Raw genomic sequence first — 19,333 nt, 5'->3', positions numbered from 1 at the left:
AGCTGCCACCACCGGTTGGGGATGATGGGAAAAAGAAGACAGCAGAGGGAGATGGGACATAGGGCACACATGGGAGAGTTCAACACATCCAGCAGACAGCAAATGTCCACAGGGAGCAGAGATAAAGAACAGTATAACCCTCGCATTTAAAATATTAACAGAACCAGGACGAGGAAACGCTTACTAGATGTCCAGCTCTTTGTGATTCTGGCCCACTGTTCGAGCTTCGGTGGTTAGGGAGTTCAGCACTACAGCTGGGTAGATAAAATATTTCTCCACACACTGAAGCCACGCGTACAGCTTCTCAAACCACATCAACTGAGCAGCATCTGGGTCAAACAGAAAGAAAAAATATGTTACAAATGTGGAGTAATTCACAAACTGCAGATATCACACCACAGCTGTGAAGACAAAAAAAAAAAAAAAGAGTTTTAAAAGAGGTTCAATACACTAATTAGCCACAACAATAAAACCACTGACAGATGACATGAATAAAACTGATCTGATCATCACTGCATGATTGTGAGATCAGTGTTACTCACTTGGGATTCATGTGGATGTTTCTGGGAGTATCGTTACAACCCAGAAACACCCATCCTCCTCCAGCAGGCTCGTATGCTCTACCACACTGCAAAAATGCTTCGAAATTGCCTGAAGAATTCAATAAAGAGACCAGGCATGGCCACTAAATTTCAAAAATCAAGCCTAAACTGGCCCACAGGAACTATCACTGTCACCATCTCAGTGCCAGACACCCCAAGGCTCCAATGTCCATGTTCTGATGAATCAGAGCTTTTCTAGTAGCACAAGGGGAATCTATTCAATATTTAGCAGATGCTTTTAAAGTTGTGGCTGACTAGCACCATTAAAAACATTGAAAAAAGTGTCTGTAAAATATTTAAAGATAAACTCAAGAAGACATGACAGTAATTTGATCATTTTAAACAACTTCTAACACAAAAATCTTGAGATAAAATAACTGATTTATTTTTAGTGTTGAGTGTATATATTACTTAATATATTAATGATATTCAAATCATATTCAAAATATGCAGCTGACTGTCGTTTAAAAATAGTTATGTATTGTCTGGTGAAGCAGCCTATGAAGTTTGCCGGGAGTGTTTTCTCAAGAGCACTTTCAGCTGGAGATCTTACTATTTTGTAATTAGAACAACTTATAACATTTCAGTTCCCAAAGCCTGTTATACTATATATGTATTTCTAGATGTTGTTATTTTTCTGTGCATGTGAATGAAGATAGAAGATGCAATCAGACACCCACCTCGGACCTCAAACTGACTATACTCTTTGGAGCGGAGCAAAGGGTGAGCCAGGCAGAACCATGGCAGCTGTTTGCGGAGCTGAGGCAGGAGATAGTGTGTAATGAAGCCAACAACTCCAGCCAGGATGTATAAGACAACGCTAAGAGCAGGCTGCGGAGCAAGAGCAAAAAGAGGAACATTTTAATTAAGTCTATATACAAAAATGATGCGAGTGTAAGGTCATGAATACTGCTCCAACTAACTTGAAGAGCGATGAAAACTGTGCTGGCACTGATGGCAAAGGTAATCACAGCCATGAGGGGACAGATGACGAGGTCCGAATGAAGAATCTCTTTCTATAAATAGACAGATTGATTTTAAAACTAATTAAATCATTACATAAAAATTTAACTGCAGGCTGGTGAGCAACAGTAGTTACCACAGAGTTGCGTAGCTTATCAGGAAGAGGGTCCTTGATTTCCACAGGGGGTTCTTCTGGGTTTCGGTTCTCCAGTTCTGGGAATAATTTAGACCGGACCAGTGACCTGATGTTACGGGTAAAAAGCATAAAAGAAAGAGTTACAAGAAATACCACAGAAAGATAAAATCTATCATCAAAGTCTTCACAGATGATCAAGAGCAGCAGTGTCTCTTGGCCATTAGCATAATTTTTATGTCTTGGATTGTAGCTAACTTTGTAAAACACACAAACTACACTTTAGACTTGCTATCCATCTTGCTATATAGACTTCTTTAAGTAACTGTTAATCTATTCTGGATTTAAAAAGAAGATTCAATAAAGACTCCCAAGACCATCATTGCCGATATGAAACAGGAAATACTGACCAAAGGATGGTAGGATCGCTGCTCTGGCGGCTCAGGTGGTAGGATAAGGCCAGGAGTAGCCCACAAAATGCGGAGAACAGTACTGGAACATGGGCATCCCCCCACGGTGCCTGATGGGAAAAAAAGGGGGGGAAAAAGTCAAATAGACGACTGTAATAGGAAAAACACGTTCAAACTCTTTCATGTCATGTTCAGTAAGTTCACACCTGACACTAACATGATCACACATTAACAGCTCCACGTACATGTGTAATTGCACAAAAGATGCACTGAGACTGGATTACTCAAGACTGTTGCCCACAATCTGAAAACCCATAAAGTCAGTATTAGTTGGGTGTTGGATGTCTTTTGGCGACTTGGCTTGCCTGAACATGTCAAGGAATAGAAACACAGCTTGCACTGTTTTGATTTATTCTTTTAATTTCCAGCTGAATAGTCAGGGGAAGTGCATTTCTACCTTTTACCAGTTAAAAATCAAACCCACTTGTCACTGAAATAATATCGTTTTACAGTACACCGTCTTATTTCTTTATATTTTGCTTCGAAGGAGTCAGACCTGTAATTTTTAAAGTGATCTTGAGCAATAGGTATCCAGGCTTTCAGAAGAGCTTTCAAAGTTTTTTCTTTGGCCATTGGCTGCTTTTTCATTCATTCAGGCCAGTCCTTGGACAAGAATGTTCTGTTAAGCCACTTAGCACTGACCAATGAATCATTCGACCATACCCCCCCAACTCAAGGTAGGGGTGCTCAACAGACAACTTGGCAAAGAACAAATTTTAAAGGTATCTTTATGTACTTTGTTACTTGTTTGAATTTCTTTAGTTGAATCTACAAAAATGGCATCGATAACATAGCTTGACAGACATAAAATAGTATTTTTACAGCAACAATGTGATTTCCAAAGAGGTATTAGTTGAAAACTTGTATCATAGAATGGTCTGCAGCTTGTCCTTATTTGAGGAAACTGGACAAGTATATAGAAATGCAAACAATAGAAAGTAGATGCACAAATGGTATGAATTTGAAAACCTTACATCACCTCACTCTCTAGTTAGTTATCGTATTCACGACACCTGCTCGCCCATCAGCCTTTTACAGCTGAGCGCTAAAAATTACAGCAATGCTTGCCTAGGAGGTCATACTATTAAAAAAATAAAGGTGTTCATACTAAATATTGACTCAAGCTCATAAGAATTGTACAAACTCCGTTTTTTTCAATAAATTGCTACAGAAGAGGGTGGTGGCTCACACACATAATACTGTATGTCTGCATAGATGCCAAGCAGGGAAGTGACACGCAATCACAAATGATCACTTGAGACATATGTGGAGAGTAAGCCGTCTACCTGTGATCAGATCACCCATGACGCACATTAATAACAGGTGCGAACTGGGACAGTCAGTCGGTTCAACTTACATTTATGGCACCGAGGCAAAATCCATACAGCAGGGCAGCCACCAGCACACTGCGTATGAGGCTGTACAGAGATGAAAGGGGGCTGGTAGTGGCTGAGGAAAGAATACAGAGAGATCAGACACAATTAGGCTGGTATGGGTGAGACACAACGACACAAACGATAGACAACTCTCATTATTCTGTTTGGGCAGAAATACTCAAAGTATTTGTTTTTACTAGTTTCTCTGAGCAATGGACAAGCAGAATCTCACACATTTTTTAAACGTTTATTCGCACTGTGGAATGTGTTCAAATAACCACATGGTTTTTAAACTGTCCTCCTAAAAATGGTCTAACACTTTCAACTTCCAAGTATTCGATTATCCCATTCGTGTAATAATATTCTTACCAGTTCCACCAAAAATGTGCATGTCAATCTGCTCCAGCAGACACATCACAAAAGTGTTGACCTGAGGTAGCAACCCAAACAGGAAAATGACTGGGAAACACAGGGCAAACACTGTTGGATGAAAAGAAGGGGAAATTGTGTTTAAAAATGGGTTACAGTTTAAAAACCCACTAATCCTCCACCTGCATAAAGCAGTGTTATAATCAGGATATATTCAGGGCTATTTAATTAACACTGCAATAAGAAAGATAGACCTATTCTGCCATGTAGCAATGCTAGCACTGTCAATCTGAACATCAACCTGATGTAAAAAAAATCCATGAATAACACTAACCAATGAGCACATCCCTGACACAGAGCAGGAATTGCGCAGAGAAGATGATGATGCCATAGAGGGAGAAGGGCTGCAGACTTCCAGAGCGCCCAGATAAGTCAAAGATCCAGATCATCACACAGCATAAGCAGAAATAGACTGGCCGACTGTACACAATGATCCAGTTATGCCCCTTTTACATAACAGACAAGGAGAGAAACAACGTTATACCATAATTTTAAGGTCAAAAGTATTTTATAAAATGTGGATTCCTAAATCTACTACTCACATGCATGGGAGAGGCTGCATCTGGCTGTACACTCTAAAACAAAGAGGCAGGAAATTTAGGCTTTATGTCTTTCACGTGTATGCTAAAAACAGGAACGACAATTGCTTGGCTCTAGCTAACCAGGTTAACTGAAAATTGTTGTGACCCTTGGACTGGATTTTGAGCACTTAGTCTTCCTACAACAATGATGTTAAAAGATTGCTTTAAAAAAAGTCCAGTATCATATTACTGGGGCCTTATTTTAAATTACACAATTATTGTACTCTTGACAGAGGATGCGTTGTAAGAGAAAGTCTTATAACGGTCTTATATAGGCTAAGTCTGACAACCATTCGTTTTTTCCCCTTTTTCCTTTCAAATGAACATCAAATCTATAAGCTCGAAGTAATATTAAATTCGACAGGATATGATTTTGCCAAATCTCCACCTGCGCGATCTGTTTAGAGATTTTCACAGAACCAAATGGGGGTTCAGAGTTTAGTGTAGACTGAACATTTATATGTTATGACATTGTAAGAACACAAGTTTTGGTCATACAGTGACCATTATTAAGTTACTTGCTGAAGACTTTTGGTAAGAGAAACAACATAAATAAGAGGTACCTTCAGTAAGGAGTACTGGCAACTAGCAATGACCAGGCAGAACTGGAAGACCCAAATGTCCCTGAAAAAGCCTTGGAGCAGCAGCAGGAACCCCAGGAATGCCACCAGGCTGGCCAGCACCACAGCAAACACGTTCTCTCCCACACGGCGGTTCCTGGGAAAGTAAGGTGCAGCCGTACATATTTGAGAAACCCTCAAAATTAAATTTTAAATTAAAATTAAATTAAATTTTGTCTTTGACCTGTAAAGAAAATGTGCTTCATGAGAAAAAAATTAAAACAAATGTGTATTAAGTGTTAAGTCAATATCCTACGGGACATAAGTCCTGTGACAATGAGGAGGTTCATCCATTACAAACAAAACAACCCATTAAAAAAAAAACCAAACAAACAAAAAAACACAGAGTATCAGTATTACAGTAAAACCTTAAAGTTTCATCTAAATCAGTTTACAATGCATCCTGTATAATAGCATGCCACAAGTTTCTATTTATTTGAAAGAAAAACACAGGATAACATTTTTCTGAGTTGTTGTTTAGTGAAAATATATTAAATAGATCCTTTAAAAGAACTTCGCTTATGAATGAAAATCTTTTGCTTCAGTGTAAGAGGCAAAGCAGCCTTCAGAAATGATACAGTGTGAACAAATTTGTTGGACTTGTTAATCCATCTTCTCTATCAATTCTCAATCAAAACCATGGACCTGTTTAAAAGTAAACTCAGTTAAAGTTAAATATTTACTTGAAATGATAATTTGTCAAAACTAAAACAAAAACAAATGTTGTTATGTATTAATTATTTGAGGGGCAACAGAGTACATTTTGTACATTTTTCTTTGCTGTCACAGAGAAAAAGTAACCAAATAAAATGTAATCCATTCTCTTTTCCGATGTTTTGTCTTACCTGTCTAATAAGGCAAGCAGAGCCAGTCGATCATATCGGACTCTCAGCCACTTTCCAGGCAGCACCCAAAAGCGATAGTACTGTTTAGGTTTGGCTTTCTCCTCAATCATCAAAGTGTTTTCTTGGGACTCTTGTAGAGACTCGTGATCCAGATCAAACTAGGTAAGAATTCAGAGATTGTGTGAATTAGGAAACAGGATCTAGAAGGACCGTCTGTGATAGTTAGCTTTGATGTGCCGACTGATGTCCTATTTGGAATAATCAATGAAGCACTGCTAACCTCGGGCATCTCCAGAGGCACCCTGCGCACCTGCATCCCCTGTAAAGCCCCTTGTCTGGGCTGTAGCATGGACAGGACTGGTGCCCCTTCTGGGACCTCAGTGGATGTGAAGCTTGAAGATTGGGACTGCCTCTCCCTTTCTCTGCAAGTGTAAAATTTCACAGCCTTGAATGTAGCTGTTAGTAATGTTTTAATGACAACAATAACTCTCGTAGTCTGTAGAAAAGAAAGACACTTGGCAATAAAAACTTTATAACTTACTGAACTGGGTCCTCATAGCCGCCTCCAGCAGGTCCAAATGTGTAGGACCTCTTTACTCCTGTTATATAACAGAGACACAGCAGAAATGAATACCCTCAACAGTGTAAAATCTGCAATCACAGACAGAGTATATAATAATGCAATCTGACAAGTGATTTTCTTTATGTAGATTCAAATACCAGTGACCATTACATTACAATTACTTTACATAATGCTTCAAAATAATAGCTCAAATAACAGACTGGTAACATTTCAAGGTAGCAAGTCCTAAGAATCGGTACTCAAGGAGAGTCCACTATTCATGAAGAGTTAGATGGAAAAAATGACACCACTCTCATATCTGACCATTTAATAATAGGATAAACAGAATGACTGTCTAGACAAGACAAGGTACTTACCACTCTCATCATAGAAATAGTGCACTGCCCCTTCTGATGTGTCGTCAAATGTGGAAGCCTCATGGATGCCACTGCGGGGTAGTAGAAGTGAAGAGGCAAACTGTAAGGCTGAGGGAAGTGTACGGGTGCGTGAATGAGAGGAGGTCCGAGCTCGCTGGAGGTCCTGGAGACTACAGGAAACAAACAAATGAATACAGCAGTTAATCTGAATCCTAAACTCAGTCCACCTACAGCTCACATGCTCCATGAGCTATACTTTATTAAATTATTTAATGAAAATACGACTTTATATAGACAAAATTTTAATCTGGGCTGTTATTCTTATGTCCATTATAGTGTAAACATACTAATATGGAAGGCATGGTAGAAAGAAAACCAAAAAGAAAAGTTGAGGACAAGCGCAAACAAACATATAGGGACATCTTTGCTTAGATGACAAACCTGGGAGGTGATCCCATGGTAGATGGTGGTGGTGTAGGGTTGCTCCCAGCATTGTGTCTCCTGCGTATGGCCTGGGTCCTCTTTACACTGCTGACTGATTCGTGTTTGCCCCCTTCCTCCGTGGCCATGGCTGAGGAAAGTTTATCATTTACATCACATTGTCAGTGTACATAATGCACATATCTAAGATTTAACTATAACTGCATTTTATCTTAATTCAGAACTTAGAATGTCCTTATGTTATTTATTCATTCATTAAATAAATAAGTACAAAGCTTAAGAGATAGTTAGGTTTCACACACCAGACTATTAATTAAACTTAATTTATTATAAATTTTTCAAAGCATGACTCCATGTTAGCAGCAAGGACATGGGTTAATGAAAAGATTTTGCCTCAATGTGTTAGGGGTGATCCGTTATTGAGGTCTCAGCAGTGAGGTGGTAATCAGGGTTTAAACACAATAATTTATACTCATCTTACTGATGCTTCTTATTTTTGTATTAGTAGTCTTTTTAGTCATTTTTCATTAGTAAACATTGTTTTAAATACTCCCATTTTATAAAAAAGAAAAACATCTGAACAGAATTGTAATTGAGCACAACAGTATTATTTACCAGCAGCACATATCTCACTCTGAATTTTTCCAAACTGTCAAACCAAAAAAATAATTTAAAATAAAGACAGTGAGTGAATAACAAAGAAATCAGATGCTATCAGCCATCTCATTCTCCTCTCCTATGCTGCTGATGTGGATTCATTAGATTTTGCTGCTAGAGAAAGAGCACAGCTGCAGCCTAAGCCAAATTGGCAATTTGTAGAGGTAAATTAAATTAGCAGTTAGTGTTTATAGTGAAGCTTGTGTTTTAACTTCTTTATCAAATTAGCCTAACAAGCGCTTTTTGAGTGTTTAAAATATTCATATAATTTGTTAAACAGACAATTTAATAAAACTTTATTGGGTTTTCATTCAAAGTTATTTATTCGATTAACAGTTTTGTAAACCATCTTTTAGTGCAGATGGGAACACCTCCTAAACAACTATGTCTTTGCTAAAAATAAGTTGCACATCGACCATAAATGGCACCAAAAGATGGTAGAAAATATTTTGCATAGTTTCTTCACATTCTCATGACTCAGGTACAAAGAAATGTTTAGGTACTGCACCCATTACACTTATTGGTCGGGTAAAAGCTGGATGATGCCTGAATGTTTCTGGTAAACTTGCATAATAAGGAGTTCTACTAAAATAATAAAGTTTAAGCACAGCAGCCAAAATTTTAATTAATACTTCCAACTTTCTCTAACACTGTGCTTTAGTTACCTTTCACTATTCCTACAGTAGGCATATGTGTGACTAGTCGACTAACCGACTAATCGTTGCTGTTGTCACTAGTTGGTACCAGACTTACTAGTGGTTTAATCTAATTGTTAAACTTTTAATCAATGCCAAATGTCGGTATATTATTGGGTCCTAAATGTTATGCACCCATTTGCCACCAAATGGCACATCATTGTTGGGAAACTAAATCTGTTAATCTAGGCCTGATCTTTCTGTTAACACTATTAGAATGAGATCATTGATACAAGCAGTGGAAAGGAGCTTTCTCCATAAGGTGGATGGGCTCTGCCTTAGTTATAGGGTAAGGAATTCAGTTATTCGGAAGGGGTTCAAAGAAGAGCAGCTACTCCTTCACATTGAAAGGGGACGGCTAAGGATGTCTGACTGACTTTAGATAAGCAGAAGAAAATGGATGGATGATTTACTGTTTTATTTTAGATTCTAACTTTTATTGAAGTGGATGTCATGAATTTCGAACAGTGTGCATCATTCATAATGCTTGGGACTTTTAAGTCGTGATTTATTAGATGTTAATTTGTCATATTTTAGTGGAACGTGTTTGGTTTTGTAGCATCTTTAACATCGGTTTATTTTAAGTGTTTTTCATCTTTGATGTCTGTCTGGAGTATAATGTGTATAATGCATGCTGCAAGGTGCTGCACATTTAAGCGGCATGATTCATCACTGAAGAATGTGATAAATGGTTTCAAATACCTATGTTATTAATTTTATTAATAGTTATTAATTAAAAGTTTCTCAAATGGAACTTATTACCTGAGTGGTGTTAAGTTTCAGACTAGTCGGTTAGTCTCTTTTTTTCCTCATTTAGTCATCTAAGAAATTGGGAAAATCCCTAGTATAACACACAGTGGAAACACCTGACATTAATACATACAGTATATAGGTAAAAGCTGTTCAGCCGTGGAAAACCATGCCACAAAAATGCTGGTGCAAAGTTTTTGTGCTGATGGTTTTGTGCTGGGGGCTCTGGAACTCTGCAGTTATTGACTCAAAAGAGCTTTGGAGACTTTTGCGCACTATATGCAGTCAGTGAGCCAGTTCTATAACTTTACACAGTTTGAGCCTTCATTTCTGTGGTTCCTAAACGCTTCCAATTTGCAATAATACCACTTACTGATAGTGGAATATCTAGGATGGAAGCAATTTCACAAACTGACTGGCATGCTTGAACACAGTGAGCTCTTTAGAATGAGCCATTCTTGAAAAAATGTTTCTCAAGGCAGACTCCTTGGCTATGGGTTTGATTTTATGCCAGTCTGGCAATGGGAGTGAAAACGCCTGAATTTAAAGATTAAGAGGGACTTTTGTCCATATAGGGTATTATGTTACACAATGTTAAAATAATCTGATTAAATAGAATAATCTAAAAAATAAATTTGAATAAAATATTATTTTCTAAATGTTTTCTTTATTCTTGTTCCTGTGCACAAAAAAGACACTTCAAAGCAGATTCTGTAAATTTGAATGTGTTCTTTTAAACCCCAATTTCATGCTTTATTCTGTAAAGATACAGTTATACCTTTGTTTTGCCTGCTTAATTTCGAGCTTAGTTTTGTGAGTGATTTTGTTAATAGTTTTGTTTTGTTTTTAAGACGGGCCCAGTGTAACTTAATTTCTTTGAAGCTCAAGTGCGGTATCTCACTATGGTAAGTGCCCCTCTGGCATGACAAGCCACAGAAGCTCTTATCACCAAGACCATGGGGTCCAGGCATTCTTAGTGTTGTTGTTCTACGTGCCACTACTACACCATAAAGCAACTAACTCATGACTAAATTTAATTAATTCAAAAGGTCAAATAATTTTGACTAAATAAATAAATATCAGTCAGCATTTTTCCATTTTTTTTAATCTATTGATGCCTTACTATCACTGTCCAGTTGCATGGGCAAAGTGCAGTGAGATACCTCATTCAGTTTTCAAGGAACCGGGGTTAACCCCTTGACCCACGGAAAAGGTCAGCCACCTCTGGCTCATTCCCCAAATGGCAGGGGGCGAAAGGCTAACAGCTCCTGTGCAGGGCCGCTATAGGTAGAATCTCTAACATCAGGCATGAAGGCAGCATTAGGGTGCAAAACCTCCCTATTACAGTTGAAAACTACAGACATGATGTGTGGGTAGATAGAGCATATAACTTACAGTTACTGTTATTTTTCATTGATGCTAAAGCAAGCTGTAAAAAGACTAAGACTAACTCTAAAACCGTAGTTAAATCTCTTTGGTGCATTACCAAAGCCAACATGGCAGCCTGATATTCCAGCCAAATACTTTAATAGTGGAAAATGCTCTTCCCTTATCTAGCAAAACCTGAAGGAGGTCTAACACAATTCTAACACAGCACTAATAAGAAATTTTGTTCGTAGCTGCACATCTCTCAAATACACACCCTCATAAAGTCAGAATACAGAAACTGCTCTTGCACTCTGAATGGTCTCAATCAACCTCAGGGGGAGACCCAACTCATTTAAATTCAGCCTTTCAGGTGCCAGTCTCAGCTAACTGCTCTGTGACACCTGTGACATCAGGCCCCTGTGCAAAAGCAGTGTCCACCGCCGGCTGTGGAGAAGACAAGTTAGATCCATCATCCATGGCCCGCTGGGCCAATATGGAACAATCAAAATCAAAGAGAGCCACTGCTCCCTCAACCTGCTCAGGGAAACTCTTATAGGAGTGTGCCTGGCCATGGGTGAGCTCCCCTAATGTTTTGCCCTCAATTTTTTTAGGGAAAAGAAAAGAGGACATTGTGTTTTTGTATGATGCAAACAAATATACGGACACCTTCAGACGTGGTGGACTATTGTGGGATTGAGTCTCCACTCCCCATAGAGTGGATTTCCTCTGTAGCTCCGCTCCAGTGGGAACATGCGTCACACATAATGACAGGAGGTGTTCACTGCTCCACACAATCAGAGTGTGAGCCAGGCTGTGTAATGTCACACAGCAAGTGCCTCAGACAGTCTGTATACACAACTGTTGTTATACTGTCTCTCCTAATCAGGACATAACAATTTTTCAGGAGCAGCAAGAAATGCCCCAAAGCCAAAAAACCTGCCGTCAGCTCCAAGTAATTTATATATATGTGCGACAAAGCCTCTGAGGCTAGGCGCCATTTATGGCCCTCCACTTGAAAACAGCACCCCACCCAATCAATGAAGCATCTAGTTTTCCTCATAACCACCTAACCTAAGGGGAACTGGCAGTGAACACTTTTGGGTCTCTCCGGTAATAGAGAGCCAGAAGATATCTGGGAGAAATTCGGCTGAGATGATGTCTCACATCCAGCTGCAGGGTGGACACACAGAGCTGAAAATCCTGCATCGCCAGCAACCCCTGAAGGATAACAGATTATTCAGGGCATCAGCCCCTCCAAGTGCAAACAAGCTCTTAATGAGACCATACTTCCTTTGCAAAACAGATTAAGGTTCTGGTGAAATTTCTACACAAAATCTTACAACAGAAAAGCCGAAAAATAAACACTGCATTTTACAATTACCTGATAAAATACGAGCCTATGAGAGTTGCAAATCATTGCAACATAGTCTTTTCTTGCTATTTGCTCTTATTGCAGACTTGTCTGATAGTGACACTGTAAACCTATTGAAAATGAAAATTAAGTTGAAGGAATACACTGGAGTAGATCCAGCAGGCGCTACTGAGACATAAGTAGACATAACAGGCGTTCTACAGTGATCTAAATATAGCAGCTCCACTTACAATGGTGCAGAGTATAATATATCTTGAATGGGTATACAGGCATGATTTTTGATTTTTACAGAATCATTTCCAGAACTTTCTGATCACACCTCATGGTTACTTGGAACTAAAAAAAAAAGTAATGGAATTTCAGCTGCTCTCTTATTTCCAAAGGGATTGCCACAGCACATGGAACCCCATGTTTGTTTTGACACAGACTTCATATCAGATGGAGTTCCTGACACAACCGTCACCTCTATACTGGCTTGGGTATAGTGCACAATCTGATATCAATGTGCCAATGTTGTTCTAGGATCACCAAAGCTAATGATGGGCCAGGTTCATCATTGCAAGTGACCAATCACACTGTTGTGATGTCATGGTTTTGCAACGTGGAAAGAAATTTGGACCAAACTCTAACCTTAACTCTATAATTATAACCGTAACTATAACCCCATAACCCATCCTAAACCACAACCGCCCCTTTTTGGATTTTAGTAAACATTGGCAGTTTTTTTCCCCATGACAATATAACTTGCAATGTTGAACCTGGACCAATATTAATTATGATGACCACGGACAACACCAACACAGGGATCATATCAGATACATCTAGTTAGATTACAGTACACTAGCTTGTGAGACCCTAAGGCTGGGTTTGTATCTCTTCGCTATCTTAAATAAAATCTTTCACAAATAAGGTATATGTATTAATCACTACACCATGGAGTCATTACTCGTGATTAAATTAAGTACAAATTAATAGTGGTCTGTCATCAAATATATTACAGAAATAAAAATATCAGCATCAAATTTGATTCCTTACAAATAGGCCTTACTATCAGCAACTCCCTATGAAGGTTAACTTTCTTAATTAGTTAGACCTCCAAACCATGATGAAAACTGTTTCAGTAGGGTAAGTTAAAACATATATTCTTGACTGAAAATTTGCAAACTCACCACCTCCAACAGCCCCCTCTTCAACCAGTTCTCCTGTTCTCCAGCCCATCTGGTTGCCAGTCCAAGAACCTCCAAGTGAATCCAGGCGATGATGGTGAGCTCCAGCAAAGCCATCAGAGTGTATAGTCCGGGCTTCCAGATCAGACTTAGAGATGGTGAGAGTCCGAGGTGCAGGCGTGGAGGTGGAGGGCATTGCAAGCAGAGTAGAGGGCAGAGCCACTGCATTGCTCTGGCTTCCACCTGCCCCATCCATACTTAGCACTCTTGCGTGAGTCTTAGCACTAGCGGTGCTAGAAGAGCGTTGAGCAGCACGAGGATGTGAGGGGCCAGCAGTTTCGGGTAAATCCCCTTCCCTTGGAGTAGGCAGTTGAGCAGCAGGGGGAAGAGTTGATGTAATGCCAGTGTTAGCAAGGTCTGGAGAGTAGCAGGAGGTAGAGGAACTAGAGTCATCATCATCATCGTCATCATCATCTGAGCTGTATCGGCGCTGAGAGCCCAGGCTAGAACCTGCACTCATGTCACTGCCGTCGTCCTCGTCACTGGAATCCTCAAACAAACTTTCACTGTAAGCCTTAGTGCCGAGTCGATTGCGCACTGGTATGTAATCTCTGTGTTGTCTATGATTGTGGTGACGCCTGTAAGAGCCACAGTCAAAACTACTACTGCCAGCTCCAGCGCGCCTTCTTGGAGCTTTCCTTCGGCCTGGCCTGTGCCCCATGCTACCGCCGCTGGCCCGCAGCAGCTTTAAGTCTTTAGGGCGTACAACCTGCTGGGACTGCAGAGCAGGCTGCTCAGACAGTAAGAAAGGGGTAGAAGATATGGGCAAAGCAGGCTCAGAACACACCAGACCCAGGGCCAGCCCTGAGGGCACTGAATTGGTCTGCCGAGGTGGGGGTAGAGGAGGAACTGGGACAATCCTGTCTAATTCACAAACCTCTGAGTGGCCACTACTTGAAGGGGAAGAGTTCTGGAGAGGAGGGGGCTGTGCAATATCAGAAGGTACAGATGGCAGATCTTCTCCTTCAACAAGTGTCCGGTCTAGCCCCTGGCTGAGGGAGAATTCTTTGGAAGGGGAGCGTAGTAACACACTGTCTGACAGATTGTCAGTATCACTGCCATCTTGCACTGCTGAATCCTCTGTGGGCTTGTGGATGTCAGACCCTATCGCTGGTGCTGAGGCAGAAACCTGTCCATCTACAGGCCGCGACTGGCTGAATGAAGGACTTTCCAGCTGAGTTGAATCAGTTTTTTCACTGCGGTAACTGCTAACAGTGCTTAGCGTCTCACGGTCTGTGGTAGCTCCACCAGCACTGAAACAACTGTCTGTTGATCCAGCAGCTAGTGCTACTCCGCTGCGGCTGCCGGGGTGCTCAGTCCCAGGAGCAAAAGCCACAGGGTCAAGGCCTAAACCCAGCAGATTTTCACTGAGTTCTTCACTTAAGCTACTCTTTATAAGAGGGCTTAGGGGAGTATCTCCCAAACTCTCAGATTCAGCAGAGGGGCCAAGGGGAGAGTAAGCCCCCAAATCATTGTCCTTGGAACTCTGATGAGACAACTGTTCTGTTAACATCTCCACTTGTTGCAAGTGTTCTTTCTCGCCTCCATCTTCTTGACTCGAGGGTGAAGGGGGGATAGACAAGGCTCCAGGTTCTTCAAATCCAGCTGACACTCCAGATACTCCTACAAGACCTTGGAACTCACCTCCAAGAGCGGCAACAATGCAGGATGAGACCCCATTCGGAGCCCCTGTACGGTAAGAAAACCAAACATTAGACTGAAATGCACTTTTGCAAGCTGTAACACTGACATTGTGAATTATGTTTCTCAAGATTCCATTTTTTCCCCCCTTTCCTAAATTTGTATGAAAATACTGATATACCTACAGCCTGACTTATACAGGAAGGATTAAACATTGTTTCCAGTATCTAATGCTCATTTCTAATCAGTGAAAAATAACAGACTTACTAATGGGGTCCTGGGAACTCTGACGTAGGATCTCACGTTGAGCTGACGTGACAATCACATTATTGCTTCCTTGTTCCCGCATTAACTCTTTGATATCTGAAATAAAAGGAAATTAGTAATTACAAATTTAAAACATATGCTTGGATAAAAATGTCAGACTATCTATTATATACATCATGATTTAAAATAAAAGTATGGCATGCAGAATTAAAACATTTAGTTGCTTACCCTTAGTACCCCCTGAATCCTCCAACTGAGGCAAGAATTCCTGAAGAGTAAGAAAGAATATACACAATGCTTTAAACCACCTGATCCACATGATTATGCATTACGAAACCATAAGAACATCGCTAAGTACTTAAAAAAAATCCCCGTTAGGTTGGTACTGAACTAAAAAAAATCTTGCAAACTACTATTATAGGCATACTGATCATGGAAAATACAATTTTTTTTTAACCTGGCACTAAGCCACGGGAGGTTCAGACCAATTAGCATTTAATGAGGAGCTACGAGTTAGAAAGATCATAGCAACAAGTGTACTTAGGTTAAACAGTAACTTGGTTTATTCAATCATCTGCTGTCTATTTTTTAAATTTTTTGCCTGTAGCCATATCACCCGCTAGCTTTTAAAGCTTGCTACATCTTGTAGTTTGCTTCACTGGTTGAAGTTCCTCGTGCTGACGCTGACAGACAGATGTAGTATTTTTTCTGAGCCGTTTTAAAAAAGGAGTCTAAGAAAACCATCTGACAGACCAAATTAATGAATTAAAAAAAATTCTAATAGGTAGAACTGGAGAAATGTTGGAAGCCAGAAGAGAGAATGTTGCATGCTAGTAAATATGGTAATCCTCACCGACACTTGGTTTAATCCAAACAGAGAGTGCTGGGAGCTGCAACGCACTGGGGGTGTTGAGTTGACTTTCCGAAACACAGTCATCTCTACACCAACATGACTATCCCTGTGAAATAGTCACATGCAGGAAGAAAAAAATTTCAAAGAATTCAGCAAGTCACAACATTACAACAGGCAAGTTATCTTTAAGACATCACATTACCTGTGCTGATTCCCCTCATGAGCACCTGACCCCTCTTCTCCTTCTTCTGTCCTTGGCGCTTCAGCTGTTAGTGAGGCCTGCTTTTTCTCTACAATCTCCCCAAGGTCGAACATTGCATGAAGTCGGTAGTTTACCACTTTAATGGCAGTAAAAAATACAGCAACCACAGCAGAGTACACACCTGCCACCAACAAGCTTGGAGGAAGAGCCTGACAAAGAGTTGGAATTTAAAGAGAGGAATTACAAAAATGAGACCAGGCAGTTACGTCAAAGAACTAGAACCAGGAAGGAAGCTTAATTGGAAATGAGGTGTTAAATATAGCTGGATATTTCAAACTTATTATGGAATTGTTTTAAATCAGGATCTTAATTTAATCACACAAGTTCAGGCAGACACCCTTAGTTTTTATTCCCCCTATTGTTACAAGCACTAGAAGTTAAACTATAAAGTTATTATCCCATGCATATGTGCTGAATGAGTCTCTCATACAGTTTACATCATTAAAAAAAAATTATGTTATTCAGAACATAGTATTTGACCCATTTTACACATGATAATCCTGGGAGATGATCAAGTCAGTTGAAGTTGCCTATGTGTAAAAAGGGCTTGGGCATGTAAGTAAGAAACGGATTATTAAACTTCTTGAGGTAAATTTGTGATTTGACCTATATAACTGAAATTACTTGAAGCTATCATGTGCATCATGGCTAACTTCTGAAAACTGATTTAAAAGGATTTGTGCATTATTTTGGTAGCTCCTATTTTTATTTGGTGATGGGAAAATGAACTTACCATGTACAGAAGAAAGGGGAAAGCCAGGAGAAATATCCAAAGGTAGAGGTGGAAGCAGTTGGAGAATGTGCTCTGGTGGGGATCCACATACCACCCTCCAGTGAGCGAAGCCCACACGCCCTGCCGCAGTATCTGAAGAGCTTGGGAACCCATCTCCACCTTCAGGTTCAACTAAAAGTTGAAACGCTTCCCCCAAGTCTGTAGCTCAAAAAACTGTGCAGCAGTTTGAGCCACGGTATCTTGTGTCTACGATGGCACGTCCATGGGGCATGGCAGGTTGACCAAGACTGTTTCATCAAGCACAGCAGTTTTGTGTCTTAGATATATGCATACACTTCAGCTGAGATAAAGAGTCCTTGCATATTCTTGTGCCAGTATAAGCTCCCTCCCTGCACCAGCGTTGCCACACTCTAGCCTAATCCTCGGTGGGTAACCAGCAGAGTGACTTTTTGACACACTGGTAACCCAATGACTGCACGAACAAGTGCTCATCTGTGAGAGAGATTACAATTAGTCAGTTTTCTTTTATGAGGCTTCACTTTAAACACTGGATTTTATGAAAAAACAATCTTGAAAATCTAATAAAAATCACCAAATACGTTTAGTGTTGCTCTTTTTGTTTCAGGTGCAACTTATAACGTGTATTTAGTTTGTTTTACTTTAACATTTTACTCTTTTCTTTCATCTATCCTTTACTTAATTACATTAAATCACAGGACACTAATTATCCTTTATTGCGACTGAAGTGACAGAATCGTTTTAGTGATCGATAAATGCAAAAGAATAACATAAGCTAGCAATGGCACGTGAAACAACGATCATAACAAACATAATTTGCCATTAGATGTCTTTCACACAAACAAAAACAGCTGTATGTTTATTTTCCGACAGCCTGAACTCCCTATGTTCACGTCCAGGCCATTGGTGTGCCAGCTAGATTAAGTTTTGTGACAGGCACTAGCAAGCTAACTGGCAGCTCAACGTATATTACAAAGATTTCTGTGCATTTCTCACCTCTGGTCAGCCGCCAGTGGTTTTCAGTGACCTCAGTGAATATGATAACATGACCTAAACCCGAAGATTATCTCCTCAAACTGACTGACAGACAACATTAGGATACCTAATGCTAGTTACCGGCTAATGCTAGGCCGCATATGCAAGCATTTCTATCTTGATGTCCCTATCGCTGACTGGGTAACTGTAACGTCACCCTAAAACAAGACAGCTTAACGCTAACCGCTAATAGGTAGGTGAAAGTCATTAGCTATTATTATCTCACGCTGGCTTGACAGATTTAATAATTGTGCTCACAGTGAGATGTTCTCCGATTTTGGATCCCAGCATAGCTCATAGTTAGCAATAGCTGTCCAGGTTGGCTTATATCCTCCTTCCGCATCCAGTTCATGCAAAATCTCAGAGCTTTCCGTCTCAGGATGCTAGCTAGGAAGGAAATCGGCTGTTAAAAAACTGTAGCTTCACTTTTTGCTGGCGTTAGCTAACTTATCATTTTTCCCGAGAGGCCGTGCTCCTCTTTGGCATGACTGGGTGACAAACATCATGTATGGGGAGCCGTGGGCCCCTCTCATGACGAACAACAAATGCTTCTTGGTATAAACGGACCCTATTTAAAAAAAAACTAAAACTAAAACTAAACAAAAACAAAAAATGTTTCAACGAGCTAGCTCACTGGGTAGCTAGCTCTGCTAACAACTAGTTGACACACGCACGCAAGCACGCACGCACGGCCGCAAAGTGAGTGAGAGACCGAGAGAGATTCCCATGGCGCTGATTGGCCATGTGTACTGACGTCATGAGGAGGACTTTTTCTTCTTCTTCTTTTATTTTAAAATATTCTTAAAATGTAATGTTAGTACAAACCAATCAACCACAAAACTACCTAAACAAATTAATAAAAATAAATAGGTCCTGAATGTTTACTTTCAGGTCCTGGCATTCATGTAGACGTTTCTTATATATGGGTTTACCAGCTAGCTCAGGTTAATGTAGGCCAAGCTAACCCCCATATAAGCCAGCCACACTGCAAAACTGCTCCCTACAATCCCAAAAGACCCTCACCTTGCTAATGGCTCAGTTCCAGATGCCGCCTGAC

General features: G+C 40.1%; 1 protein-coding gene across 4 annotated transcripts in view; it reads right to left on the bottom strand.

The window, feature by feature from the left end:
* LOC102786887 (pecanex-like protein 3) overlaps positions 1–18,959 on the bottom strand; it is a 30,337-nt gene extending 11,378 nt beyond the window's left edge. For 2 of the 4 annotated variants that reach the window (XM_006800000.3, XM_087847289.1), the window contains exons 1-22: positions 18,535–18,959; positions 17,224–17,715; positions 16,431–16,639; positions 16,229–16,334; positions 15,604–15,643; positions 15,376–15,471; positions 13,411–15,156; positions 7,400–7,529; positions 6,959–7,128; positions 6,561–6,618; positions 6,300–6,441; positions 6,020–6,177; positions 5,118–5,271; positions 4,516–4,548; positions 4,248–4,419; positions 3,914–4,024; positions 3,526–3,617; positions 2,109–2,218; positions 1,702–1,807; positions 1,526–1,618; positions 1,283–1,433; positions 185–329 (exon numbers count right to left, since the gene is read on the bottom strand). In XM_006800000.3, coding sequence (XP_006800063.2) covers positions 185–329; positions 1,283–1,433; positions 1,526–1,618; positions 1,702–1,807; positions 2,109–2,218; positions 3,526–3,617; positions 3,914–4,024; positions 4,248–4,419; positions 4,516–4,548; positions 5,118–5,271; positions 6,020–6,177; positions 6,300–6,441; positions 6,561–6,618; positions 6,959–7,128; positions 7,400–7,529; positions 13,411–15,156; positions 15,376–15,471; positions 15,604–15,643; positions 16,229–16,334; positions 16,431–16,639; positions 17,224–17,376 — 4,175 coding nt within the window. In that variant the 5' untranslated portion in view covers positions 17,377–17,715; positions 18,535–18,959. Of the gene's footprint in view, positions 1–184; positions 330–1,282; positions 1,434–1,525; positions 1,619–1,701; positions 1,808–2,108; positions 2,219–3,525; positions 3,618–3,913; positions 4,025–4,247; positions 4,420–4,515; positions 4,549–5,117; positions 5,272–6,019; positions 6,178–6,299; positions 6,442–6,560; positions 6,619–6,958; positions 7,129–7,399; positions 7,530–13,410; positions 15,157–15,375; positions 15,472–15,603; positions 15,644–16,228; positions 16,335–16,430; positions 16,640–17,223; positions 17,716–18,237 lie in introns of all 4 variants that reach the window. The other 2 variants (XM_006800001.3, XM_006800002.3) reach the window with 2 other exon arrangements.
* Between the last annotated feature and the right edge of the window lie 374 nt (positions 18,960–19,333).

The sequence above is a fragment of the Neolamprologus brichardi genome, chromosome 10 (genome assembly GCF_056152115.1).
Source record: "Neolamprologus brichardi isolate AB-2024 chromosome 10, ASM5615211v1, whole genome shotgun sequence".
Classification (NCBI taxonomy): domain Eukaryota; kingdom Metazoa; phylum Chordata; class Actinopteri; order Cichliformes; family Cichlidae; genus Neolamprologus; species Neolamprologus brichardi.
This window is presented reverse-complemented; position numbering and strand designations above follow the sequence as displayed.